This window comes from Diadema antillarum, unplaced genomic scaffold (assembly GCF_040938485.1).
Source record: "Diadema antillarum isolate AM-2024a unplaced genomic scaffold, OU_Dant_1.0 seq00000015_RagTag, whole genome shotgun sequence".
NCBI lineage: Eukaryota > Metazoa > Echinodermata > Echinoidea > Diadematoida > Diadematidae > Diadema > Diadema antillarum.
In genome coordinates, this window is record NW_027271135.1 from 879,605 (window position 1) to 905,365 (window position 25,761).

A 25,761-nucleotide genomic window follows, 5' to 3' on the forward strand; every position below is an offset into this window, starting at 1 on the left:
GTCAAGACAGGTGGGAAGAGTTTATTTCCTACAGATCTAAGCAAATAAGTATCTACGTAATCAATAATACCTTTCCTCTAAACGAAATATTTCTGGTGAAAACGGTGCCAGACGCTTCAGCTGAGCCGCTGACACGGATGTTGACTGGCGCTTTGGACTCAGTTACAGATTTTGCGTGTTGCAGTGTGTGTGTGTGTGTGTGTGTGTGTGTGTGTGTGTGTGCATCATCCACATACTTGGTGGTGTTCAAGTTAGCTTCACATCTTTCTGCATAGGCATGCATTCCGAATGGACAGAAGAGATATCCTCATCTATATAATTGTTTGTGTAGAAAATGTTAATCAGCATCGACTTCCCTTTACTAGTATTCCGTATCGCCATCATTAAGCCTTCTGTAAGACTGGCGTCTCGTAATTTCGTGATTGCAAAGAATGCACCATGTTTTCCCTGGGCCTTTGGCTTCGCAGGAATCCTTTTGTGTCGCAGATCCTCTCTTTTCCCTTTCACAGGAAATGTACCACGGACGGGTTTTCATATGACAGTGTGATCACCCACGAAATGCCTGTTTCATGTTAATGGTGCTTGGCAATAGAGATTGTTATCTAGACGGCAGATTTTATTGATGTTTAGCAAATATCTCAATAGATTTAATATGAAAATATAGAGTATTTCAAAGTGAACAAAAAATTACCAATGGGAAAAATTCATGAATAACACTTTCAAAACCGACAATCGCAGTGAATATCTCGTAGTGTAGACTTTACAACAGTGAGAGGTTTGCATTCGGCAGTAATTTTAGAGTAGTTTTCACGTGCAGAACCCTCATGACTTTTCAAATGCATGCAGTTGCATTGACTGCTATTATTCTCTTATTTGAAGTAAGATATAAGATGTTATAGACCTCAAAATGAATGGGAAAGAATGACAAAATACTATGATAGTGTGAAAGAGACAGGGAAATTCTGTTTTCACTGAAAGACAATCTGCATTACACCTAGGAGAGTAGACTAGAATTCCGTTGGGCTCTTTAACGTGTTTTGATTGACATTGGTGTTCAGCCAATGAAACTTCGATATTGAAGACTGGCAACTGTCTTGCCACACCCGGTTCCACGCCTCTATTCGGAGGTTTCTTACTAGACGTATTTTTAGTCAACTTGACTTCCACACTGTCGCGCCCTCTATTGACTGGCAATCAACGACTGATTTAGGCTAAAAATACGTCGCCCGCTAGACATCTCTAGTCTAGCGGGCGACGTATTTTTAGCCCAAATTAGTCCTTGATTGCCCAGTCAATAGAGGGCGCGACGGTGTGGTAATCGATCGACTAAAAATACGTCTAGATTCTTGTAAGAAACCTCCGAATAGAGGTGTGGAACCGGGCGTGGCAAGACAGTTGCCAGTCTTCAATATCGAAGTTTCATTGGCTGAGCACCAATGTCAATCAAAACACATTGCAGAGCCCAACGGAATTCTAGTATAGTACAGATTGTCTTTCAGTTAAAACAGAATTCTCCTGTCTCTTTCACATTATTATAGTATTTTGTCATTCTTTTCCATTCATTTTGAGGTGTATAACATCTTACCTTGCTTCAAATAAGAGAATGATAACAGTCAATGCAACTACATGCATTTGAAAATTCATGAGGGATTGCACATGGAAACTACTCCAAAATTACTGCCGAATGCAAACCTCTCACTGTTGTTGTAAAGTCTACGAGATATTCACTGTGATTGTCGGTTTTGAAAGTGTAATTTATGAATTTTTCCCATTGGTAATTTTTTCACTTTGAAATACTCTATGATATTTATTTAAATATTAAATCTATCAAGAAATATGCTAAACATCGATAAAATCTGCCATCAAGATCTCTATTGCCAAGCCCCATTAACATTAAATAGGCATTTCATGGGTGATCACACTGTCATAGGAAAACCCGTCCGTGGTACATTTCCTGTGAATGGGGAAAGAGTGGATCTGCGACACAAAAGGATTCCTACAAAGCCAACGTGTCAGGGGAATATGGTGCATTCCTTTCAATCATGACATTCCGAGACGCTAGTCTCACAGAAGGCTCAATTATATAGGTACTGATCAACAATTTCAACTCAAATGTAGATAAGGACATCTCTTCTGGGCATTCAAAATGCATACCTTTGTAGAAAATGTGAAGCTGAATTAAATAAAGTTAACCTATGTGCATGGTGCACACACACACAAAATGAACAAAAACACGACATGTTACGAAAATAGAGCACAACGCACAAAATCTATATGACCACGTCAAAAGCGCCAGAAAAGACCCACGTGGCTAAAATGAAGCGTCTGGTACCATTTTCACGAGAAACATCTCGTTGAGAGGAAAGCCATGAATTGTTTATTACGAATATGCAAAGTTGTTTACATCTGTCAGAGATAAACACTGTCTGCCTTTTATGACAAGGTTTTATAAGAATCGTGTTCCTTCGTGTCCTTTCCGAAGTTGTTCGAAGGCTAGTTAATTCGAAGACGAAATAGGGTTCGCAATTTCGAAGATGAAGTAAACTAAACTGTCTTTAGTGACAAAATATGATGATGTTACAAAAAAGTGGGATATTACGCAGTGAAAATTGAAAAAAAAGCACACACACACGCTGAAGTACCCCCCACACATATATATACACGCACACACACATACACACACGCACACGTATTTAAAAACACACAAACACTACCGATGCACACACTCACTGGCGAACCGGAATACAATCGTGTAGTTTGTAAATTGTAATATAAATTAAAAAAAAAATAGGTATTTTTTTTACCCCTCTCCTCTGAACACCCCCATACTCGTCTGCAACATCATCATCACATCACATCACATCACATCTGATACGGAAGTAGAGGACTGGTCCTGTAGTATTCCGGTCTCATCATCTTCAACTTTGTTGCTTTATGTGCGTTGAGGAGCAGAGGTTTTGAATTTTTCCCCCCTCCAATGTCTGTCTAATAAATCTTTGAAATTATTAATCGAGGAAGCTTCAACAACATTAGCAGGCAATCTGTTCCAGTCGGCAACTACTCTCTGGCTGAAAAATGTACTTCTCAGTTCTAATCTTGAACGTTTGGTGAAGAGCTTGTATCTATGACCTCTTGTTGATGAGTGGATGGCTGGTTCGAAAAACATGTCACCAGAAATCCCCAACTTTCCATTGAGCAATTTATAAACAGTAATCATGTCGCCTCTTCGTCTCCTGTAGTATAATGAGTGTAGGTTGAGTTTTTCCAGGCGTTGTTCATATGACAAACATTTGAGTTCAGGAATCATACGAGTGGCTCTTCTCTGCACTCTTTCAACTTTGTCAGAGTCCATTTTATATCTCAAGTGCCATAAAATGTTGCCATACTCCAAATGAGGTCGAACGAAAGATACGAACAAAATAGGAAGTATTTCCGTTGTCATTTGTGAGAATGTCCTGTGTATAATCCCAAGTGTTTGATTTGCCTTTTGGACAGCTGCTGAGACATGTTGATGGAAATTTAATTCTTCATCTATTATAACGCCAAGGTCCTTTTCCTGCTTGGTTGCTTCCAACTCTACACTATTCATTCTGTAGTTTTCCCTTGGGTTATTTTTTCCAATATGAAGAATCTTGCATTTACTAACGTTGAAATCAAGTTGCCATCTTTTACTCCATTCATCAGCATGAGTTAGGTCAGTTTGAAGCGATTCCTGTTTTGAGGCTGTACTGACATCACCGATGATTTTGGTGTCGTCGGCAAACATAAATACTGAGTTATTCATTATATTTGGCAAATCATTTATAAAAATAACAAAAAGGACCGGTCCGAGTACACTTCCTTGCGGAATTCCACTGCTAACTTGACTCCAGTCTGAACTTTCACCATTTATCACGACTCTTTGTTCCCTTCCAGTTGTGAATGCTTTGATCCATGAATACAGTTTTCCATCAATGCCATAAGATATCAATTTTTTCAAAAGCCTCTCATGAGGAACAGAGTCGAAGGCTTTACAAAAGTCTAAATATACTATATCAATAGGAAACCCAGTATCAAGTTTCTGAGTTATTTCCTCCATTGCACAAAGGAGCTGAGTCATACAGGACCGTTTTGGAGTGAATCCATGTTGACAGTCTGAAAGCAAGTTATACTTCAAAAGATGCTGCATGACCGCATCTCGGACTAGACTCTCCATCACCTTTCCAACAACAGAAGTTAAACTTATTGGCCGATAATTCTCAACACATTTTTTACTTCCCTTTTTATGTATAGGAGTTATGTTGCCTAGTTTCCAGTCTCTGGGAAGAAAGCCTTCGTCCAGCGACTTGTGGAAGATAATTTGTAATGGAACAGAAATAGACCGTGCCGTCTCCTTTAACAATCTTGGATGCATTTCATCTGGGCCTGGAGATTTACTTGCGTTCAAATTTAACAGTTTCTTCTCCACCCTTTCTTCTGTGATAATCAAACTATCTAAAATAGGTCCAGCATGCTGCCAGTCAATGTCAGGCATATTTGTCAAATCTTCTTTCACAAATACACTTGTGAAAAAATTGTTCAATAATTTTGCCTTTTCACTATCACTGCTATGACAGTTTCCTTCTTTACTGACTAAATCACTAATTCCAGATCTTTTCTTTATTTTTCTATTTGCATATTTCCAGAATTTCTTTGGATTTGTAGCCACCTCTTTTGCTAATGATTGTTCATACTCTCTGCAGTCTTGTCTTGTCACATATCGTAATTGGTTACGAATCTTTGCATATTTGGCATAATCTACAACACTTTCTGTGCTAGCATACAACTTCCATGCTTTATTCTTTTTTCTAGACAGCTGTAATGCTTCTTTCGAAATATAAGGACTCTTACTCTGTTTCAGACTTGCTTTCTGACATTCGGGTACACTCTCCGAAACACAGGCAAAGAATATATCTTTAAAGAATTCCCAAGCAGTACAGCATGTCATGTCTTTCAATACTTCGCTCCACTTGACACTTCCAAGGAGATGATTGAGTTTCACATAATCTCCTTTGTCTAACTTAAACACCGAAGTCTTAGTCTGAGCTTTTGTTTCAACACAAAGTTTCAAATCAGTTATAATACAGCAATGGTCACTTTTTCCCAAAGGAGGTAGTACCTCTACGCTCCTGACCATGCTCTCATTGTTTGTAATAATGAGATCTAAAATACTAGGATTTTGTCCCTGTCGAAATCTTGTATGCTCAGTAATATGTTGATGAAGATAAGAGTTCTGGAGAGCATCTACAAATTTCTTAGCGGGATTTTCAGCTGTACCTCCAACATACCATGTTTGCCAATCAATCCCTGGAAAATTAAAATCTCCAGCAATAAATACTGCCGTATTTTTCAGTTCACTCAATCTATTCAAATATGTATTCAACAAAGTATTGTTTTCTGTACAACTTGAAGGACTGCGGTAAATACACCCAACCAAAAGTTTCAAATTTTGCTGTACAGTTATAACACACCAACTAGATTCAGCAAAATTGTCAAACATATCCACTTCAATCACCTTCAGTGATGTCCTTGTGTATATAACTACTCCTCGTGTATTACATTGCCTTTTTTCAATATTTCCAATAATATCAAATCCTCGTAAGTTTAACGAAGTCAGAGTTGTTTCAGTTCCAGACGATTTAGTTTTAACCTCAGTAACTAATATTACATCAATATCAAAGTTTTGTACAAATATCTCTAACTCAATCAGTTTGTTTGACAGTGAGTCAGCATTAGTATAAAGTATTCTCAAATCCTTTTCACATGTATCTTTAACTGAGGTGTCATCTGGGCAGTAGCTCTCCTGTAGTCAATGACTACTAACTTCCTCGCCACCAACTGCTCCTTCTAACATTGATGGCAACTGGTTTTCAGTGTTTGTGTGCCCAACTTCCTGAGAGCTGGGTTTACTTAAAACAGACTTTTCAACACTTTTCCTGTTTGATTTCAAATCAATATTGTACTTGACTAGCCTTCCCCGTCGAATTGTCAGGTTCTCTTCCCCATCCTCTCGTCTTCTCTTGAGCTCCTCCCGTAGTGCTTTGTGCTCAATACGCTGTCGTTTTGTCATGTCTGGAGCGATAAACACTCTTGCCCATTTCTCTGTATTTCTCAGATTCTTGGCTGCCTTTAGAATTTCACTTTTTTGTGTAGCATCCTGAAGTTGTATCAACAACACTCTGGGTCTTGTATGCCTGTTTTGGTTCAATCCTCCTAGTCTTGTTGCTTTCATAATTCTAACTCCCTCAATCTGGCAGCCTCTTGCGAGTATCGCTTCAGTTTCACTCTTGTCTTCATTCTGTCGCTCATGAAAACTAGCTGCTCTAGACTCTGGGACGTTGAACAAGACTACATTCATTTTCCTTCGTTCTCTGTCAACAATCTCATCAACAGTAGCTATGTTTATGAATGCTGATTGTTGCTGTGGTTGTGACTGGGTAGCCTGCGGGGAGTTGTGGCTAGGTCTAGAGTAGGTTTGGTGGATGTCAGTATCTATCCCGACACTTGTTCCTACCCCCCCTTGTTGCTTAGCTATATTTGCATAAGAAGACTGTGATCTGTTTGTTTCCCTGCCATATTTCTCTGAAGATTCAAGCATGCATTTAAGACCTTGGACTTCTTGCATAATCTCACATATTTGATGAGTAACATGATCTAGTCTCATGCTAGTGGACTCTCCATGAAGTTTGTTGCCTGTGGTAACATCATTCTTCTCACTGCTTATATGTGTGGGACTAGCATTCCGGTCATAGCAGTCAATTGACTTGATAGTTTCTACAACCTTTTCTTCACAGTAGAAACAATACCAGTGTGTTCGGTTGTTCTCATTACTCAGTACAGTGTACACATCCATGCCTTGACACGGTAGACATGACCATCGTTTGCAGCATTCACATTCAATCATAATATCGATACCAGTTTTATCACAATACTCACATTGGAATTCCATATTAACATTCTGAGATTTGTCATCTTTCTTTGCATGTCTGCCTTGCCTGTTCTTTCTTGTATACTTGTTTCCCTTGCTTGCTCTCTGGAAATTTTGTGATCCACTTACATCAAGGTTGTCACCTTCTGATGCCGATGCCAATGGCTTACGTTTGGATGTATTAGGTAGAATTTTTCTCCTTGCACCATGTACAGAGGCTATGCGTGAAGTATCATCAATTGGTGGTGTGGTTTCTTCTTCCACTTCCGCACTTGAGGGTGGCGACAGGCGCTTCATTGCTTCTTGCAGTGTGAGATCACCACTGCGAGTGGTAGAATTGGTAACGGACATCATGCGAAAGCTGTTCGGCTTGTGCCGGAGGAGCTGGCTTACGCATCCGTTAATACACTCTCGCTACTTGTCGGGCCACCGGGTCCACTGCACTGCGTGCTATGGAACTCGCCTAGTAAGTAATGGCGCGAAGTTTCGGGTCATATGACCAGACAGATCTACTAGTAAATTTCTTGTAATTCGATTCCAAATTGTCCTAAACTCCGGCTTTTTCACTGACGTGATCACTGTACCTCCAGTAATCCAAATCACACCTCAAATAACTTATATTTCTAAATTCTATTCCAATTTCAATCCTTATACCACAAAATTTTTCAGAGCCTCCCAAAAGTCCGTCCGTCCTCAACGCACGCACGCACGCATCAGTGTCACAGGGCGCTGCCGCCGCACCGCCCCGTAACTGGATCAAAGGCTTTCTCTTCTGAGAGTCTACAAAGTAGGCGAAACAAATGCTTCTTCAGTTCAATAATTGCGTGGTTTATTGTACTGAATTTTGAAACGTATTTACAACATTGGAATAAAAATAGTGATTAACAATCATTGATAGAACTGTTGCCAATTACGTGATACTTTCAGTTAATGTTATCGCTAAAGCCAGTTGGTTCTGGTTCTCGGGATGAGATCATCTGTCCTCGCCCATGGGTCCTACAGTAGTTTCATCAAACTTGAGTCCCCTCTAGACGGAGTCGCCTCGATCCCTCTCTAGTAGACTCTGCAGTCCAATACAGTTGGAGCTTACTCCAACCGAAAACTCCTTGCTCCCACCTTAAACTCGGATTCTTGCTCCGACATTAACCGCCCTGTCAATTACAATGAGTGACATACACTCATAAGTTCAGTAATCTTAACAAAACACTATTATACAATTGCTCAATGAAATTGTTCCTTCATGAATGAAACACCTACATTTCATGAGTTTAAGACAGGTTTCGGCTTGTATGTTTACATCAACAAATCTGTCAACGCTGGGTCAGCCAGCGAGGATTAACTGTCATGGAAGCTGTGTTCCCAGTTATGGCCCTAGGCCACTGGTGCAATAAATCTTTATGGTCTTTTAGCTCAATATTCTGAAATGGCTTGTAGTAGTACTGGCTAAACTATTAAACATTTCCTCACTCCTAACTGATGCATGTAACAAAATACTGTGAGGCTATGACATAACAATATTATATCTTGACTCTCCTTCTCCTTATGAAGGATTAAATAATTACATGAAAATTACAATGAGAAAGATTGGTCAACTTACAACTTTCGTTGGCGTTTCTCCCCTTTCTGTGCAAGTTACTTTCTCCCTGGCCCCTGCCGCAACCTCCTTCGGGTTGATGAGAGATTTCTCTAGTGCTCAGACTCTCAAACGTACACTGAATGTGGCCTTTTGCCACCACAACCTCTTTCTCCTTGTTCCAAATTCATCTACCAAAGGGTAGACCAGTATGTCGGCGACACTGATGTACACCGAACCCTCCCAACGAACTGGATACAAACGTAGTGGTTTTGCAAACAACTTTGCGCTCTGGTCTGAAGAATTTGGGGTTTTGCATCCCGGTTTTGTTCTCCAAAATTGCCTTCTTAACTACACTTGTCTATGTAGGACCAATCACTGTATATTAATTTATTAATCTTATTGGAGGAGGGGGTTAGATGGTTCAGAAAACTTTCTACCAATTGGTCAGACTGGACACACCCCTATGAGTGACTTTTCCTTAATTTCAAAGAATTGTTTTTGAACATGATTTCCAAAAAAGGAGGATATTCCTCTGACGTTATCTGACCACTGCAGCTGGGTGTGACTATCAATTTCTTAACCTATGCCTCTTCTGGGCTGTCCTCCCACTGGTGGACATTTGGCAGGTTTATGACCCTCGCTCCTGGTAGCGGTCTCCACTTGGTGTGAGTCATCCTCTCCCTCTATGTTACGTTTTATTACCCTCGTGCCCCTGACGTAATGAAGGGCTGAGGGGTTACTACCCTATTGCTTCCTGTCCAGTGTAAACTCATTTTAATGGATGCCTTGCACATAAACATAAATTTGATGTAAAAAGGCTGATGAGATTATCAGTGGGACTTTCACATAGACAATGTAACCTACCATGTCGTGACAATCAGGATGAGCCAATATTGACCTAGAAACAATTATTGGACTAAGAGGCCGCCTAAAGGAAAAAAAAACAACAACAACACATAGAAATGCCGCTATGACGACTGGTATGTCTCCACCATAATGCATGATTCTCCTTATAAGTTTATAGTAAAATGTCGTGACGTGTGGTGACAGTTTCACATAATACCTATCGGAAAAGATATTAAAATGACAGGTTTGTCACAAATAATTATGTTGAATGTTCACTTTCGTTAAACTAGGTTTAATTGGATGAATGGCTATATTGTCGAAGCGTGCGGGTGTTTGGGATTCGAGGATTTTTACTTAATTTTTGACCCTTTCATAAGTTCAAGGAAGAAGTGAAATTTAGCACTTTCACTTGACCTTTGACCTTTTTACCTTTGACCTTACGGTAAGGTACTTCCAAGAGAATCTCTTTGAGTAATACTTGCCAACACTAAGTTTCAAGAAAATCCTTGAAGAAAAAGATGGCGGCGCACACTAATGCGTGAACACGTGTGGGTTTTCGTGCCCTGAATTTATTTCAATTTTAGTCTTAATACTGCTATTTTTTACATCGTATGGACAGTTGTGAACGCTAGAATGGACTCAACCTCCAGCCCGGCGAAGAAAAAGGTAAAAACAGGCCCACTTTCTGATGTTTCTGTGATTTCAAACGAAAACTTGAGTGTACCTACAGCGATGCCGGACGATGAAGAACAAGCCCCGGCATGGGCCCGGGCGTTTGAAGCCCGTATGCACGCTAGATTTGAGCAGCTGGCTGCGGATTGCCGAAACAGCCACGGCCTTCTCGAGCATGAAATTGGCGAGGTATCTGACAAAGTAAGCAAACTGGAAATTGCATTAGCTAAGGCAGAAGAAAAAATCGATGACCTAGAAAACCGCTCGCGGAGATCTAACATTATTATTTTCAACCTGCCGGAAACGGAAGGAGATGATGCACATGAGGTTAGCGCGAGTTTGAAATCAGTGAAGCTCCTACTTGCTGAGGCCAAGATCAACATAAACATTGAAGATGAGACCTCCAGAATCCATCGCACACCTACATACCGTAGCAACCAGAAGAACTCTCGCCCTCGCCCTATTCATATCGGGTTCAACAATTATCGTGTAAAAGAACGAGTCAAGAAGGAGCTAATAAAGTTTGTTTCACGCCCAGACCAGAGATGCAGAAAGATTTTTGTCAATGATGATATGTCTAAGCGGGTGTTGGACCAAAGAAAGGCTCAGCTGACCAAGTTCAAAGCTCTCAAGGAAAAATGTTCCAAGCCTTTTTTTATCTACCCAGCCATTCTGAAGGCGAGAGATTCTTCGGGCAGGATCGTAACACCAACGGCAAATACCGACGTTCCCAGAGGAAGTTAAACAAGATGTCTTGTTTCATGCTTCAGGAGCACCAGATCGGATTTTTTTTTTCATTTTCACTGTTGTATGCTTTTAAACTGTTTTTCGTGATTATAAAAGGCATCTCAGGATGGAAGTCCAGTTAGAGACATGTGGAAGATCTGGTACACTAGAAGAATATCAACATTAACTACTGATAACTGATATACTATTGCAGAATATACTTTCATTACTTTTCATAACTTGAACCAATGTTACTTCTTGAGAGAAAAAAAAAAAGGAGAGGAAGCCGATATGAAAACTCCAAGACCTTATTTCATTTTCTGGTAATGTTGTCTGCACTTGGCTGTATTATTGTTTGCAAGCTTTTCATTTCATTCTGATCGAGTTCTAATTGATATCGTTGGTTTCACTGTATACGAAGTAGAATTAGTGGTACAGTAGTCAGTAACTTGTATAATGGGTGTGTTTTGTTGTTATTTTAGCTTAGTACTGGTTATAGAGAAGAAGTGAATACAATTGATTATACATTACACTCATAATAGATTCTTATTTTTTATGTTATTATCATTTTAATATCTTTTTCTTCAAATTTTTGATCTTTAAGAATAAGATCTTCACAATGCAAGTTTGTTGTAAAGGATTTTATTGGTGTATTTTAAAGTAAAATACCCCTTTTTTTCTTCCGTTGATATCTTTACTGTGGAAAACTGAATAAGTTAAACTTATCTTTACTTTATTTAGAATAATAATTACATTTAATTAATATTATAACTTATGTGGATTCCATTATATTGTTAGCGGAAAAAAAAGGAAGAAAATATTTTTATTTATTCATTTTTTTTTCTTTGAGGGGGGACCTGAATGGTTGTAGTATTGACTGTTCATATGATATATTTTGTATTTCATTTTCATTTTTTACCAATTCATATGTAATACAATGTATGAAGGGCACGATTATGATATGTGTTTACGCCCCCATGCGCCGGTGGCCATTGAGGCCACTCCAAAGTTGCACTTTTGGCCCGGGCCGTTTCACAATTTGAGACCCGGTGCCACCCTATCTTGTGCACCCATCCTTTTGTTTGTTTGTTTTTTTTTTCAATTGTTTTTCTTTTTTTATTCATACTAATTTTTTCTAATCTCACAGCAGCCGCAAGTATCATTATACAGTATGTTTTTGTGTCTCATGATTTTATTTTGTTGGCAGTTATTTTGTCTCAGGTGCTCTTGCTCTCAAACTTATTGAAAGTCCTGTATAAAGGTAATAAGAAATGGACCATTTTTCCCACATTACAAATATGGATTTAAAACTTACAACATTTAATTGCAGGGGAATTCAAGATCATGTAAAAAGACGCAAAATTTTTCATTATTTAAGATCCATTGAGAGTGATATAATTTTTCTTCAGGAAACCCACTCTTCAAAATCGGATGAACAATTTTGGATGCAACAATGGGGTGAAAATCATGGTTTTCCAGCCATTCTTCAAACAGTAGAGGTGTAGCCATTCTAATTCGAAATAGGGTTTCATTGGTCCTTGACTCTTCTTATATTGACCCTAATGGAAGATACCTGATTATATCTGCTAGTATTAATAAAGTTCCTTTAGTTTTAGTTAATTTGTATGGTCCAAATAATGATGATCCCAATTTTTTTTCTTGAAGTCTTTAACAAAGTAAACCAATTTAAATACGCTTCTGTTATATGTGCTGGGGAATTTAATGCTGCTTTGGGCCATCTGGACTATCAAGGGGGTAGGGACACCCACTCTAATGTCAAATCAAGTGAAATGTTAACAACACTTTTGGAAGAATTTAATCTTTGTGATATTTGGCGTACGTTTAATCCAAACAGTAAACAATACACCAGACATCAAAAAAAATCCCAAAGTGTTATCCAGGATTGATTATATTCTTGTTTCTGATAACTTTGTTACTAATTGTTCGCAATCAAAAATAAGTCCAGGTATTCAATCTGACCATTCCCTCGTTACATTAAATTTTAAAGGTGCCCAACCACTAAGGGGTCCAGGATTTTGGAAATTGAACTGTCAGTATTTACACAAAGATTCAGATTTTTGTACAATTATAAGGGACAACATTGAAGAATTTAAACTTATTAATTTTAAAAGTAATTGTAATCCAAATATTTTATGGGACGCGCTTAAATGTACCATTACCGGTATTTATATAGAATACTGTGCACGTAAAAAGAAAGAAAAGAATTTTGTAAAAAGAGAACTTCTGCGGGAAATAGAGGAGGTAGAAAAAAAATTGAGTGTTGATTTAAATGATGATGAGCTTCTTAATGAGAAGGATTTTTTAACCCAAGCCTTAAATGATATCTTGGACGAAGAAACCAAAGGTTTAATTATTCGCTCGCGCCTTCGTTGGATTGAAGAAGGGAAAAAAAGCTCAAAATATTTTTGTAATTTAGAAAAGAGGTCTGGAGAGAAGAAAAGTATCTTTAAATTAAAGAATGATGATGAGATTATTGTTAAGCAAGACACTATATTGGAGGAAATTTATTCATTTTACCAACTCTTATACTCAAAACAATGTGATAACAATTTAGGTGATGAAAAAGATGGTTTTTTAAATTCTATTGAAATTCCCCAATTAGGATTTTCTTGATAAACCACTTTCAAAGAAGGACTTATATGATACATTTACCTCAATGAAACATAACAGGTCACCAGGTTTGGATGGGCTACCCATAGAATTTTATATCGTGTTTTGGACAGATATTTTTGATTTACTTTTAGATTCGTTTAATTTTTCCCTGCAGAATGGACTAATGTCTAGTTCACAAAGAAATTGAGTTATTACTTTGATTCCCAAAAAAGATAAAGATCCTTCCTTGTTGAAAAACTTCCGACCAATTTCTCTTTTAACAGTAGACTATAAAATTTTGCCAAAACTTTAGCAAATCGTCTAAAAAAAATGTCTCTCGGATTTGATCCATCCAGATCAATCTGGTTTTTTAAAAGGAAGGAATATTGGAAATAACATTCGCTTAATTATTGATATAATAGAATATACAGATTCAAAGCAAATTCCAGGAGCAATTCTTCTCCTTGATATCCAGAAAGCTTTTGACAGTGTTTCGCATGATTACTTGTATCGGGTAATGAGAAAGTTTAATTTTAGTGATAAATTTATTGATTGGATAAAGGTATTTTACTCAGGTAGGAAAAGCTATGTTTCAAATTATGGACATTTGACTACACCAATAAATATGGAACGAGGTATTTTCCAAGGGTGCCCTATATCCCCATACCTGTTTTTGTTGGTTATCGAGTCTATGGCTCTTGATATTAGACAAAACCTAAATATTAAAGGTATCCCAGTGGGCGAAAATGATTTGAAAATTTCTTTGCTAGCAGATGACTCTACTTGTTTCATTGATGGTTCACAAAACTCGTTTAAATCACTTTTTGATACTATTGGTTCATTTTCTGAGAGTTCTGGCTGTAAGCTTGACATCTCTAAATCAGAAGCAATTTGGATTGGTTCTTTAAAGGGTTCTCAAAAATTTCCATTTTCGGAGAAAGGTCTTAAATGGAATAAGTCTACTTTTAAAACTCTGGGTATTCATTTTTCTTTGAACATAAGTAATCTGTATGATCTTAACCACAAGACAAAGCTTAAATCCATTGAAAATATTTTGAATTGTTGGCGTGTAAGGAATTTTATCTCTGGTCGGGAAGATCTGTGTTATAAAGACCCTATTGCTTCCTCAACTTCTGTATTATTTTTCGGTATTATGTATGAAAATACCAAAGAATTTTTTTAGACAAATAAATACAATTCTATATAAATTTATATGGAGTGGTGGAAGTGATAGGGTCAAAAGACACCTCTTGTGTAATAATTACTCTCTGGGTGGTTTAAAAATGATTGATCCATACATGTTTTCTATTGCACAAAAAATGACATGGGTCAAAATGCTTCTTGATGATAACTATCAAAGTATGTGGAAATTTATTGAATTATGTACTTTAGATGATTTTAGTGGTAAAAAAGATATATTGTGGAAAGCACATCCCCCTGCATGTATTTTGAACAAATTAGGCTCAAGTCAATTAGCCGAATCTCTTTAAACATGGTACATTTTTAGAGAAAAATTGTTAAAGATGAATTCAATACAGCTTTTTCTGCAATTGGTTCTTGTCAATGCATTTGGTTTAACAGAAGTATTCGTTCAAAATCCAAACAATACTTCTTGTATGAAGATTGGTTAGACAAAGGTATTGTTTTTATAAGTGATCTACTCAACCCTCCCCATCCAGGTTATAAATTATTGGAAGCACTGATTTTGGATTATGATATTAGCAAAAAGGACAGGCGGAAATACAATTTTTTATTGAAAAATATTCCAAAAGATTGGTTTGTTTCCTCTGATTTAACTCCAGACAAAATATTTCAGAAAATTAAAGCAAAACTTTTAAAAGCTCAAAAAAATCCAAAGTTCGCTTACAGTATAATGCAAGAAACATGTTATCCAGAAAGACAGACTGTATTTTGGAGTGACCTCCAAGAGTCCGAAGAAATCAATTGGGAAAAGGTTCATGTGAACAACTTTTTATGTACCATAAATACACGTATTCGATCTTTTCCTTTTAAGCTATTTCACAGAGCTATAGGTTTGAATAACTTTCTATATAAAATTAAAAGAAAAGATTCTCCCAATTGTTCATTTTGTAAGAATGCCCCTGAAACCTATATTCATATTTTTGTTCAATGTCCTTTAGTTCAACCCATATGGGAGGATACTCTTAAAGCTATCTCTCGGAAAATCAATAAGCCACTAAATGTTTCATTATTTGAACAAATGTTTGGTTTTGATTCTGATAATTTTTTGACATATCTTTTTCTTTTACTTAAATATTATGTTTATATTTGTAAATTTCAAAATAAACCACCAAATTTTAAAGGTTATAAATCGTATGTCATAGCCAACAAGGAGCTCGAGTATAATATTGCTAAAAGAAATAACAAACTTCCGATTCATTTCAGGAAATGGAGATTTGATCTGTAAATAGTATTTTTAGCTTTCTAGACGACATCTCACATGGGTCTGTATGAGTAGTTTTAACCTTGGCATGTTTTGATGGTATACAATGTGTATGTACTTTACATGTTTCTGCAGAATCAGCCATAATTTTGTATTATGTATAATTCAAGAAGTTTGTTACAACTGTATTTTATCTGTTCTGTGGCATTGGGTGATTCAAAAGTTTTTTTGGTTTTTAAGGCTACATAGCCCATACAGGTCTGTGGATGATGTTTTATGGGACTGATTAGTTAAAGAGGAAACTTTAACTGTTATTGTCAAATACATGTAGCCATGTATTATGCATCTTTATCTATAAATTGCAAAAAACCCTCATTTTTAATAAATCATACATTTTTTTTAATGTAACACAATTTTTCATATTCGTGTATGTTCTGTATGTGTCATGTTAGTGACACTTGATGTGGATGGGGTACAAATTCTCATGAGACAGAAGGACTGCCCTAATTTTCCCTTATACTGTACTAGGATTGAAATAGGTACATGAATGTTGAGATATTTTATTATTTGTTAAACTTGAAAGAATGTTATGTACAATAGTACATACATGTACTTATTTGGTTTTGTATGAGTATTATGCAAAATTTGTTTACATGTACTGTTTTAGGTTGTCATCCATTCCAGCGAGTCACATACAATTTATACTGCCAGCAGGTTTCGGGAATGATTCCGACTTTCCTATTTGTGAAATACTTGGTATGGCTGTTTTGTTTTGTTTTTTTGTTTTTTTGCTTTGATTGTTTTAATTTTATGTATGATTTGTTTTTGAAAATCAATAAAACACAAAAAAGAAAAAAAAAGAAAGAAAAAAAGAAAATCCTGGAAGCATCGCGTAGATGAGAGGAAAATAGTCAAATTTAGAGTTGACTTTAACCTTCGACCCTTGACCCATGACCCCTACATCCATTACATAATCACTGCCAGTCGTGCATGCATACGTACTATAAAAGTTCCATTAAAGGTAGGGGGTACCTTTTACAGACCTCCCAAAATGCAGCAAAACATTAATATGAACCTGAGGGGACTTGTTTAGGCCATTGCTGAGAAATTTGGAAGTCAACAGTTATCTACAATTTGAATAATGCACAAAACTCAACTACTCAGTAGTTCTGTGTGTCAGCCACACTTGAGCCTTTTTGTTGCAGTCTTCTGTATTTTTTTTTATCTATAAACACAAATCTAAAAGTATAAGAGCTGATGTAATAACATATAAAGTGTGTGGCAAGAATATAGAAATGTTTGTAAGTTTTGATGAACTTTCTTCACAAAATATACATGATGGCCACACATGCAGTGCATGGGTCTGCAAAGGTAGCCTAGCAATGTACTGGAATTTACGGTGATCCCCGAAAAAAATTCAATTCAAAATCTAACGGACAATAAAAATGTACTAAATGTTACCTTCCACTTTCAATACTTTATGGAAGTTTCTAAAATGATACTCTCTTCAACATACCACTGTATTTATACAACTCTTCATTTAAGGCATGCAAATGGGATTCCCTACCTTTAAGATATCTTGAACCATTTGTGAGATAATATGGAGAAAAAGGGAAATTTTAACATTGTCACTTGAACTTTGACCTTTGACCTGGCGACACAAAACTCTCTGGAGAATCTTCATTTTGTAGTTCATGTATACACAAAGTTTCAAAATACCTTCAGGCATTGCGTAGAAAAGGGAGAAATAGTGAAATTTTGTGCGTTTGATTATGACCTTTTGACCTTTGACCTTGAGCATGTGTGCCCAAACGTTGATAGGCATAACTTCACCAACTCATACATCTACATGCCAAGTTTCATTAAGATAACTCAAACGGTTTTTTAGTTTCGCTGTTCACAAAATTGATTACGGACGGACGGACGGACAACCCGAAAACATAATGCTTCCGGCTACACTTCGTGGTGGAGGGATAAAAGAAAAATCACCATCACCGAGACACAACCCTTTTTGAACCCAATTCCATCACATAGCGAAGTCAGTTTCGTCCAGAGTATTGACACTTTTGTCAGAATTGCACCAATCTCAATATGCGATACATTGTATTAAGAAACTCTACCATTTTGTTCTCTATATGACATGAGATATTTATGATTATTTGTTGAAGTTCTGAACATGCATTTTAAATGCAAAAAAGTTATAAATAAAATATTACAGTAACAAAACCATTTCAACCATAAATATGCATTGTGAATGAATTGCGCTAATAGACATCATATACGTTTCTCAATGTGCGATATCTGGAATTTCGTCAAAGAAATATATAATGTAGTTGGGTTAGAAATTTTGATAGAAACTTTCCAACGAAATAAGTTTCCCAGAATATGGCGAAGTAAAATAGTTAAATTGTCATAGCTCCAAGGATGTACGGTTTTGAATAGGAATTAACAAGAGATAATCTCTATTCGATAAATCATTTCATTAACGTGCCGAATTGTCATTTCCCAATGGGTAGCACAAGGACAGCTTTAGACTTTCGAGAGCAGGCGGCAAGGATGACGAAAGCAGTTTCGCCCCTTGATCTTGGTACACTAGCATTTATATCAAATTTGCACTCTTTCTAATGGGCGATGGTAACAAAATTAACATCCAATTAACATGAGATTTATGTTACGGTTCTGACGTCACCGTTTTCACCTTTTTCGTGTCTCATGTATTTATTCCTCCAACCCATAATACATGTCTCTTGGTGGAAACTTCTTGATATCACACATTGAGAAACTTGCAATAATTAACTGATATGACAAGTTATAGTACTTGAGCATATTCTGGACCAAATCAATTTCGTAATGGTTGTCACCTTTTATTCACCTTCTCATGTATTTTAGCCTTCTAATCCAACGCACATTTCTCCTAGATAAAACCTCTTGATATTGCACAATTCTAAGCTAAGTGATATAACGAGTTGATACATTACCTATAATATATATATATATTATATAAGCGTATTCTTGGGGGAATTAATTTTGTCACCGTTTCCGTCCTTTTTGATGCCTTTATTTACAACTCTCTCACATACTTAAAGCCCTTAAACCGAAGGACATGTCTCATGAAACTGCTTGATATCGCACATTGACAAGCATGCAATTCTTAGCAAAGTGGCATGATTTCTTGCATCTCCCAACCATATTTAGACCGGATTGATTTCGTCGCCGCTGTTATGATTTTTTTTTTTTTTTTTTTTTTTTACAGCTGCCTCGTGTATTTGAGACCCTCGAATCGAAAACAAACAAACAAACAAACTACAACGGTGACGAAATCGATTCATCCCACAGCATGCTTGGGTAATTCATCAAGTCGTAATACCACTTTACTTTATTTATCAAGAAGTTTAATCGACGCTTAATCGATTTTGTCACCGATGCCCTCTATTTTCGTCACCCTTAATTTACAACTGTGTCATTTGATGGCTCTTATCGAAAGCACCTGTCCCATGGAAGACTTCTTGATATAGCACACTGAGAAAAATATAATTCTAAGCACAAGGCGGTCTAACAATTTGATGTATCGCCTAGGCATATCCTGGGCGGAATGATTTCGCAGCCTTTTTTCGTCAACCATTATTTACAACTGCCATGACTGTATCGTGTACTTAAAACGCACCTTCACGACTCTAACATCAATCTCATATCATTCGGATGTTAGTTGTTATTATATACCTCATATATTAATTCTTGTTCTCTGGTTTGACGAGGACATGCAAAGTGATAACTCATAATTCCATCATGAAAATCCTAGTCAAACTCTTTCCCTAGGGAAATAATCCATCTACATCATATTTGTCACAAGTGTGTATTTTACTGTTAACAGTCAACCACCCATTCTACATTGTCGCCTGCTCTCCAGTGCTCTCGGAAGTTTGAAGTTGCAATTTCGTTGCCCATCTGAAATGCCTGTTCAGCAAGTTAATCAAAGAATTTGTCAAATGGAGGTTATCTCTTGGTATTGCGAATAAAGAGTGGTATAACCATGAAGCTACAACAACATTTCAATGCCGCAGCTTCACCTTTGCTTCAGAACAGAAGCATAAATCTCATGCCAGTTGGAGACTATTTGTTACCATCGCACATTGCGATTGGTGCAATTATTATCTGACAAAAGTGTATTATACCAATATTCTGGATGAAACTGATTTCGTCACGCTTATGTGAAGGATTTGAGCTCAAACAGGGTTGTGTGTTATACGCACATAACAAGATCTCAAAAGTAGACCCTTTCAATATTCCGAAAATGAAACAAGACTCATAATTCCTAAAGTTTGTTGATGTAAAATGATACATGGGTTGTTATTCCGAAGGTGTGATGGCCTGAAAATGAAATTGCGTTCGTTTTCCCGAAGGTTCATTAATCCGAAAATGAAACAAGGTCCGGTTTTCAAGTGATTAATCAATCTAAAAATGTAATAAGGTTTATTAATCCCAGCATGGATTAAGCCTCGTCAACCCCACAATGAGGGTTCTTTAATCCGAACATAAATATATCCATTTGTGGAGAAGCCGGGACTGTCGAGAAGGGGGGATCATCGTTTCTGTAGATTAGTTTTATGAGGGTGGGAAGGGGCTGATAATGATCAAGGGTGTACACAGTAGTCTTTCAGAGGATATCATCAGTACATGCGTGACTTTCTTCTTTTTTTTTTTCGGGGGGGGGGGGGAGCCCTTAGGTGGCCTCTTGTAATAACTGTTTCTATTTATACGTCATGCATGGCTCATCATAATGATGTCATAGATGACTATGGGAGCATGCGGCGGAGAGGGACATTATTGCTTCTGTTTCCATTAACGATGCAATTTGCAAATTGTACTATTGTATTTCAGTTGTATCGGGGTGTTTGTGTCTTTTCCACATCTCTGGCAGGTGTATATGCATATTCTCGTTGAATTTTCACTGCGTAATATACATTTTGTTATAATCAATTCAATTCACATTTTATCTCATTTTTCGAAAAGATCATAAACATTTCACTTTCTTTTGTAACAGAGAATAAGGTTAGCATAATCAACACAAAATAAATTGAGAAAAATATAATTGTGGAACCTTGGAGTAACAATGACAAGATATTACAGTCTTCGGTCTCTAAAAGAAGTTCATTTTATTTTCGGAATTTGAACTTTATTTCGTTTTCGGATTAACGATCCTTCGAATACCTTCGACAAAGAAAATGAAAGAACATCGTATTGATAAAATCCTGCCAAGACAAATGGGAAGAGTTTATTTCTTACAGATCTGAACAAATAAGTAAGCCTATCTATAGTAATCAACAATAGCTTTCCTCTAAACGAGATATTTCTGGTGAAAACGGTGCCAGACGCTTCAGTTGAGCCACACGGATCTTGACTGGCGCTTTGGACTCAGTCGTAGATTTTGCGTGTTGGGCCCCACTTGTCGTTGTGTGTGTGTGTGTGTGTGTGTGCATCATCCACATACTTGTTTGTGTTATTCAATTGAAGACCTGAATTTAAGAACGACCCAAGTCCAATTTTTGGCCAAATTCAGTTTGACATGGGAAATTGTAGCTTATGCATGGAGTCATCTTGTGTATAAATGATAAATACTAATTACCCCTGGAAGTGCGTCTGAAATGAATGAGTTAAATCTTATATTAATGTAAGAATGAAGGACTTGGGTCATTCTTACATTCGTATTATAGCGCCCTCTATCATCCTCTCATCTCTATAGCAGAATATCATGTATATGAATCAAAGAACGACCCAAGTCCATCACACAAAATGGCCTCTCCACAATTAATGTGATGTTAATTGTCATAATAATATAAGGTTATAATTGTCAATGATGCCTTCCCATCACAGTTAAATAGAACATTATTGGACAAATAAAAAAGATATGACGTTTTTTTAAGTTTACTCGAAATGGTCTTCCATGGACTTGGGTCGTTCTTATATTCAGATACTCAATTTAACTTCACATTTTTCTGCATAGGCATGAATTCCGAATGGACAGAAGAGATATCCTCATCTACATAATTATTTGCGTAGAAAATGTTAATCAGCATCGACTTCTCTTCACTATAGTATTCATGTGCCGCCATCATAAAGCCTTCTGTAAGCATGGTAAGACTGGCGCGCCAGTCTTACGAAATTACGAAATCTTACGAAATTACGAGACGCCTTTCGGGATTGCAAAGAATGCACCATATTTTCCCTGGGCCTTTGGCTTTGCAGGAATCCTTTTGTGTCGCAGATCCTCTTTTCCCTTTCACAGGAAATGTACCACGGACGAGTTTTCCTATGACAGTGTGAACACCCAACTGAAAACGTCAGGAAGCAATATTTTTTTTCCCCAGTATGGGAAAGTCACTAGTGTGTGCTAAGTCTTCGGCAGCGTACTGACAAAAAAGGTCTGAAACCTAAGACTATAGGGACTATACCTAAGACAAATTGTGTTCGCATACTTCTTAAAGCCCAATGACCACTAATCTCGGCATCTCCTCGCTGTGTCACGGTGTGTTAGGGCTTGTACTGATAAACAGATGGTCGGTGGTTCGACTCCTATTTGGGGTCTTGCTGAACATCTTGTTTTCATTTTTGCTATTTATTTCTAAAGTATATTCAGTTTGTAACGGTTTATTCCGTCAGGCTTAAAGATAATAAAAAAGTTTTGGTACCTCAAAAGTTTCCTTGAATTTCCTTGTCTTAGTTTGTGTTTCAGGTTAAAGTACCTTTCATATAACTAACACTGTGAGACTTACTCGCCCCAAAGTGCTCTCATGTCTTAGTAATCATGCAATTAACTGCGACCAGCAGCCCCATACGCATAGCGACCAGCAGTCCCATACTCATAGCGTAATCGGGCTTCGCATTGTAGCATTCAGGATCATGACAGATTTAGTATCGCAGGATAAATGTCAACTTAAAATCCCAAAAATTCTTCAATTTGAAGACTTACCAATTGAGGTGAAGTATTGAAAACAGGCTTCGGGCAACGTTTGGTTCTGCCTATAGTCCCTTTCTGTTCGAATTGATGACTGAATGTGACTCGGTCGAGAGGACCTTGGGAGAGCTACCATACACTGAATACTACAGCCAGTGCATGCGAACACATCACATGCGCACAAATTTCAAATCCATCAACGGATTAGATGTTTGTGTGCGCATGCGCTGACCGTAGTAGTCAGTGTAGTAGCTCTCCCGAGGTCCTCTCGACCGAGTCACATTCAGTCATCAATTCGAAAAGAAAGGGACTATTGGCAGAACCAAACGTTGTTCGAAGCCTGTTTTCAATACTTCAACTTAATTGGTAAGTCTTCAAATCGAAGAAATTTTTGGATTTTAAGTTGCCATTTACCCGCGATACTAATTCTGTCATGATCCTGAATGCTACAATGCGAAGCCCCATTACGCTATGCGTATGGGGCTGCTGGTCGCAGTTAGCTATGCGTACAATGGGCTGCACGCTGCTGGTCGCAGTCAGTGGTTTCGTACAATATTTATCGACGCCGTACGGCGACGGCTCTGGTACGAAACCATTATTGCATGATTACTAAGACATGAGAGCACTTTGGGGCGAGTAATTCTCACAGACAACGTACTTTAACGTGAAACACAAACCAAGACAAGGAAATTCAGGGAAACTTGTGAGGTACCAAAACTTTTTTATTATCTTTAAGGCTAGAGAGAGTAATAAAGTCAAAGACTTGATAGTTATTCTCTATCCAAGTCACCAAGACAAATAAATGCCTTCCCCATACTGGGAAAAAAATATCGCCGTCAGGAAATACCTGTTTAATGTTGATGGTGCTTTACAATAGAGATTGTTCTCTTGACGTCAGTTTTATTGATGTTTAGCAAATTTCTTTATAGCTTTAATATGCAAATATTGAGTATTTTAAGTGAAAAAATTACCAATGGGAAAAATTCATAAATTACACTTTCAAAACCAACAATCACAGTGAATATCTCGTAGACTTTACCACAACAGTGAGAGGTTTTTATTCGGCAGTAATTTCGGAGTAGTTTCCATATGCAATCCCTCATGAATTTTCAAATGCATGTAGTTGCATTGACTGCTATCATTCTCTTATTTGAAGTCAGGTAGGATGTTATAGACCTCAAAATGAATGGGAAAGAATGACAATATACTATAACAACGTGAAAGAGACAGGGAAATTCTGTTTTCACTGAAAGACAATCTGTACTATACCTAGGAGAGTAGACTAGAATTCCGTTGGGCTCTGCAATGTGTTTTGATTGACATTGGTGCTCAGCCAATGAAACTTCGATATTGAAGACTGGCAACTGTCTTGCCACGCCCGGTTCCACGCCTCTATTCGGAGGTTTCTTACTAGACGTATTTTTAGACGATCGACTACCACACCGTCGCACCCTCTATTGACTGGCAATCAAGGACTGATTTAGGCTAAAAATACGTCGCCCGCTAGACTACTCCTTCTCTAGCACCTCCCTGGTTAGATCTGAGAATGACATTACTCTGTCCCGCTTGGTCTCTCCCCCTTCAAACAGACGTGTTTGACGTTAGCACTCCCTCATCAATAGTCAACATCCGTCTTGTTGGAGGAAACTCGCTGTATGAGGGTCGGGTAGAGATTTACTACGATGGAGCCTGGGGCACGGTCTGCGACGATGGTTGGGATGACAATGACGCCCAAGTCGTTTGCAGACAACTCGGATATCCCACCACCAACTCGGAGGCGGTTGATGGAGGAACATACGGAGAAGGATCGGGATCAATTCTCCTTGACAACGTCGGTTGTCATGGCGGGGAATCCAGTCTGTCAAGCTGTTCTTCTAACGGGTGGTACAACCATGACTGTGAACACTTTGACGACGCCGGTGTTCGATGTGGTAAGGCAATAGATTTGATATTTGGTTGGGCAAAGAAAGATGGAAAAAAAAAAAACACACATCCGCACTCTGTGTTGAAAACATAGTGCCTTAAGAAAATGCTAAAAGAAGTAGGCGTGCACGCGTCATGCCTTACAAGATAAAACGAAAAAAAAAATATGCTCATTCCTTTATTGTTATGAGTTTCCTTATTCAACTTTGTTTCTCACTTTCCTAACTTATGTAATCATTTCATTAATTTGGATTTTATTTCATCCTACTCGTACGTGCCCTGACATAAATTGTAAGTTCCCGCAATCCATAAATGTGACCGTGCACCTCAAAACGAACATAAAGTCGCACACACTGATTTTGCGTGAGGACTGAAAATAAGTGAAATGGGTCAACCTAGCCGAACTTGACTTTTTCATATTTTCTGAAAGAGCGGGTCTTCTTTTACATTATATTAAAATTTGGTATCATAAAATGGGCAGGAAAGTGTGTTTTTTAGCAGTTTATCTCGGAACATTTTTGGTAGAATAGTGTGTGATTAGGTGTGTCTTTAGAATCCCTTTTTCATTTCTGAAAAACTTTGTCCACACTCTTCACTTTCGACTCTAATAACTTTTGAAAGGATAGTGCTACTGCTTTGAAAGTTGGCATTAATTATGGACAGAATGTGTTAATGAGCTATGCTTAATTTCAGTTTAATCTTATAATTCCTTCATTGTTGTTACTCTGGTGGTTTACATCCTGTCTTTTGTCTCATTCATCGCACAGCCAGCACGGTTTGGTAAAGATTAAGCGCTTGAATAGACATTGTACTTCAGAGCCTCTTTTCTCAGTTCACACTTTTCCTGAGTTTGTGCTTTCTTTCCAATATTTAGATAGGTTAGGAGAGTCCATTGATTTGAGTTATACATCATTTTAAAGCTTAAAGTCTGTTCTTTCAGAATATGGTCTTAACTAAAAATTCATGTCTGGCGACTTTTTGTTTGTTTTGAGGTGCAGGGTCACAAATGTATAATCCTTTCGTTTGTCTTTTGAATGAAAAACCTCCAAATCTGTACAATGGAGGACATAATAATATTATTAATTATTATTAATTAAACATTT

General features: G+C 37.5%; 1 protein-coding gene and 1 pseudogene across 1 annotated transcript in view; both read left to right on the top strand.

Moving 5' to 3' along the window:
• The window catches only part of LOC139725115 (scavenger receptor cysteine-rich domain-containing protein DMBT1-like), a 50,121-nt gene that overhangs the window by 18,592 nt on the left and 5,768 nt on the right, over positions 1-25,761 (top strand). Inside the window, exons 9-10 of the mRNA XM_071636201.1 lie at positions 13,342-13,356; positions 24,358-24,666. Of these exons, the coding sequence (XP_071492302.1) occupies positions 13,342-13,356; positions 24,358-24,666 (324 nt within the window). The remainder of the gene's footprint in view (positions 1-13,341; positions 13,357-24,357; positions 24,667-25,761) is intronic.
• Positions 14,005-15,888, top strand: LOC139725095 (uncharacterized; annotated as a pseudogene).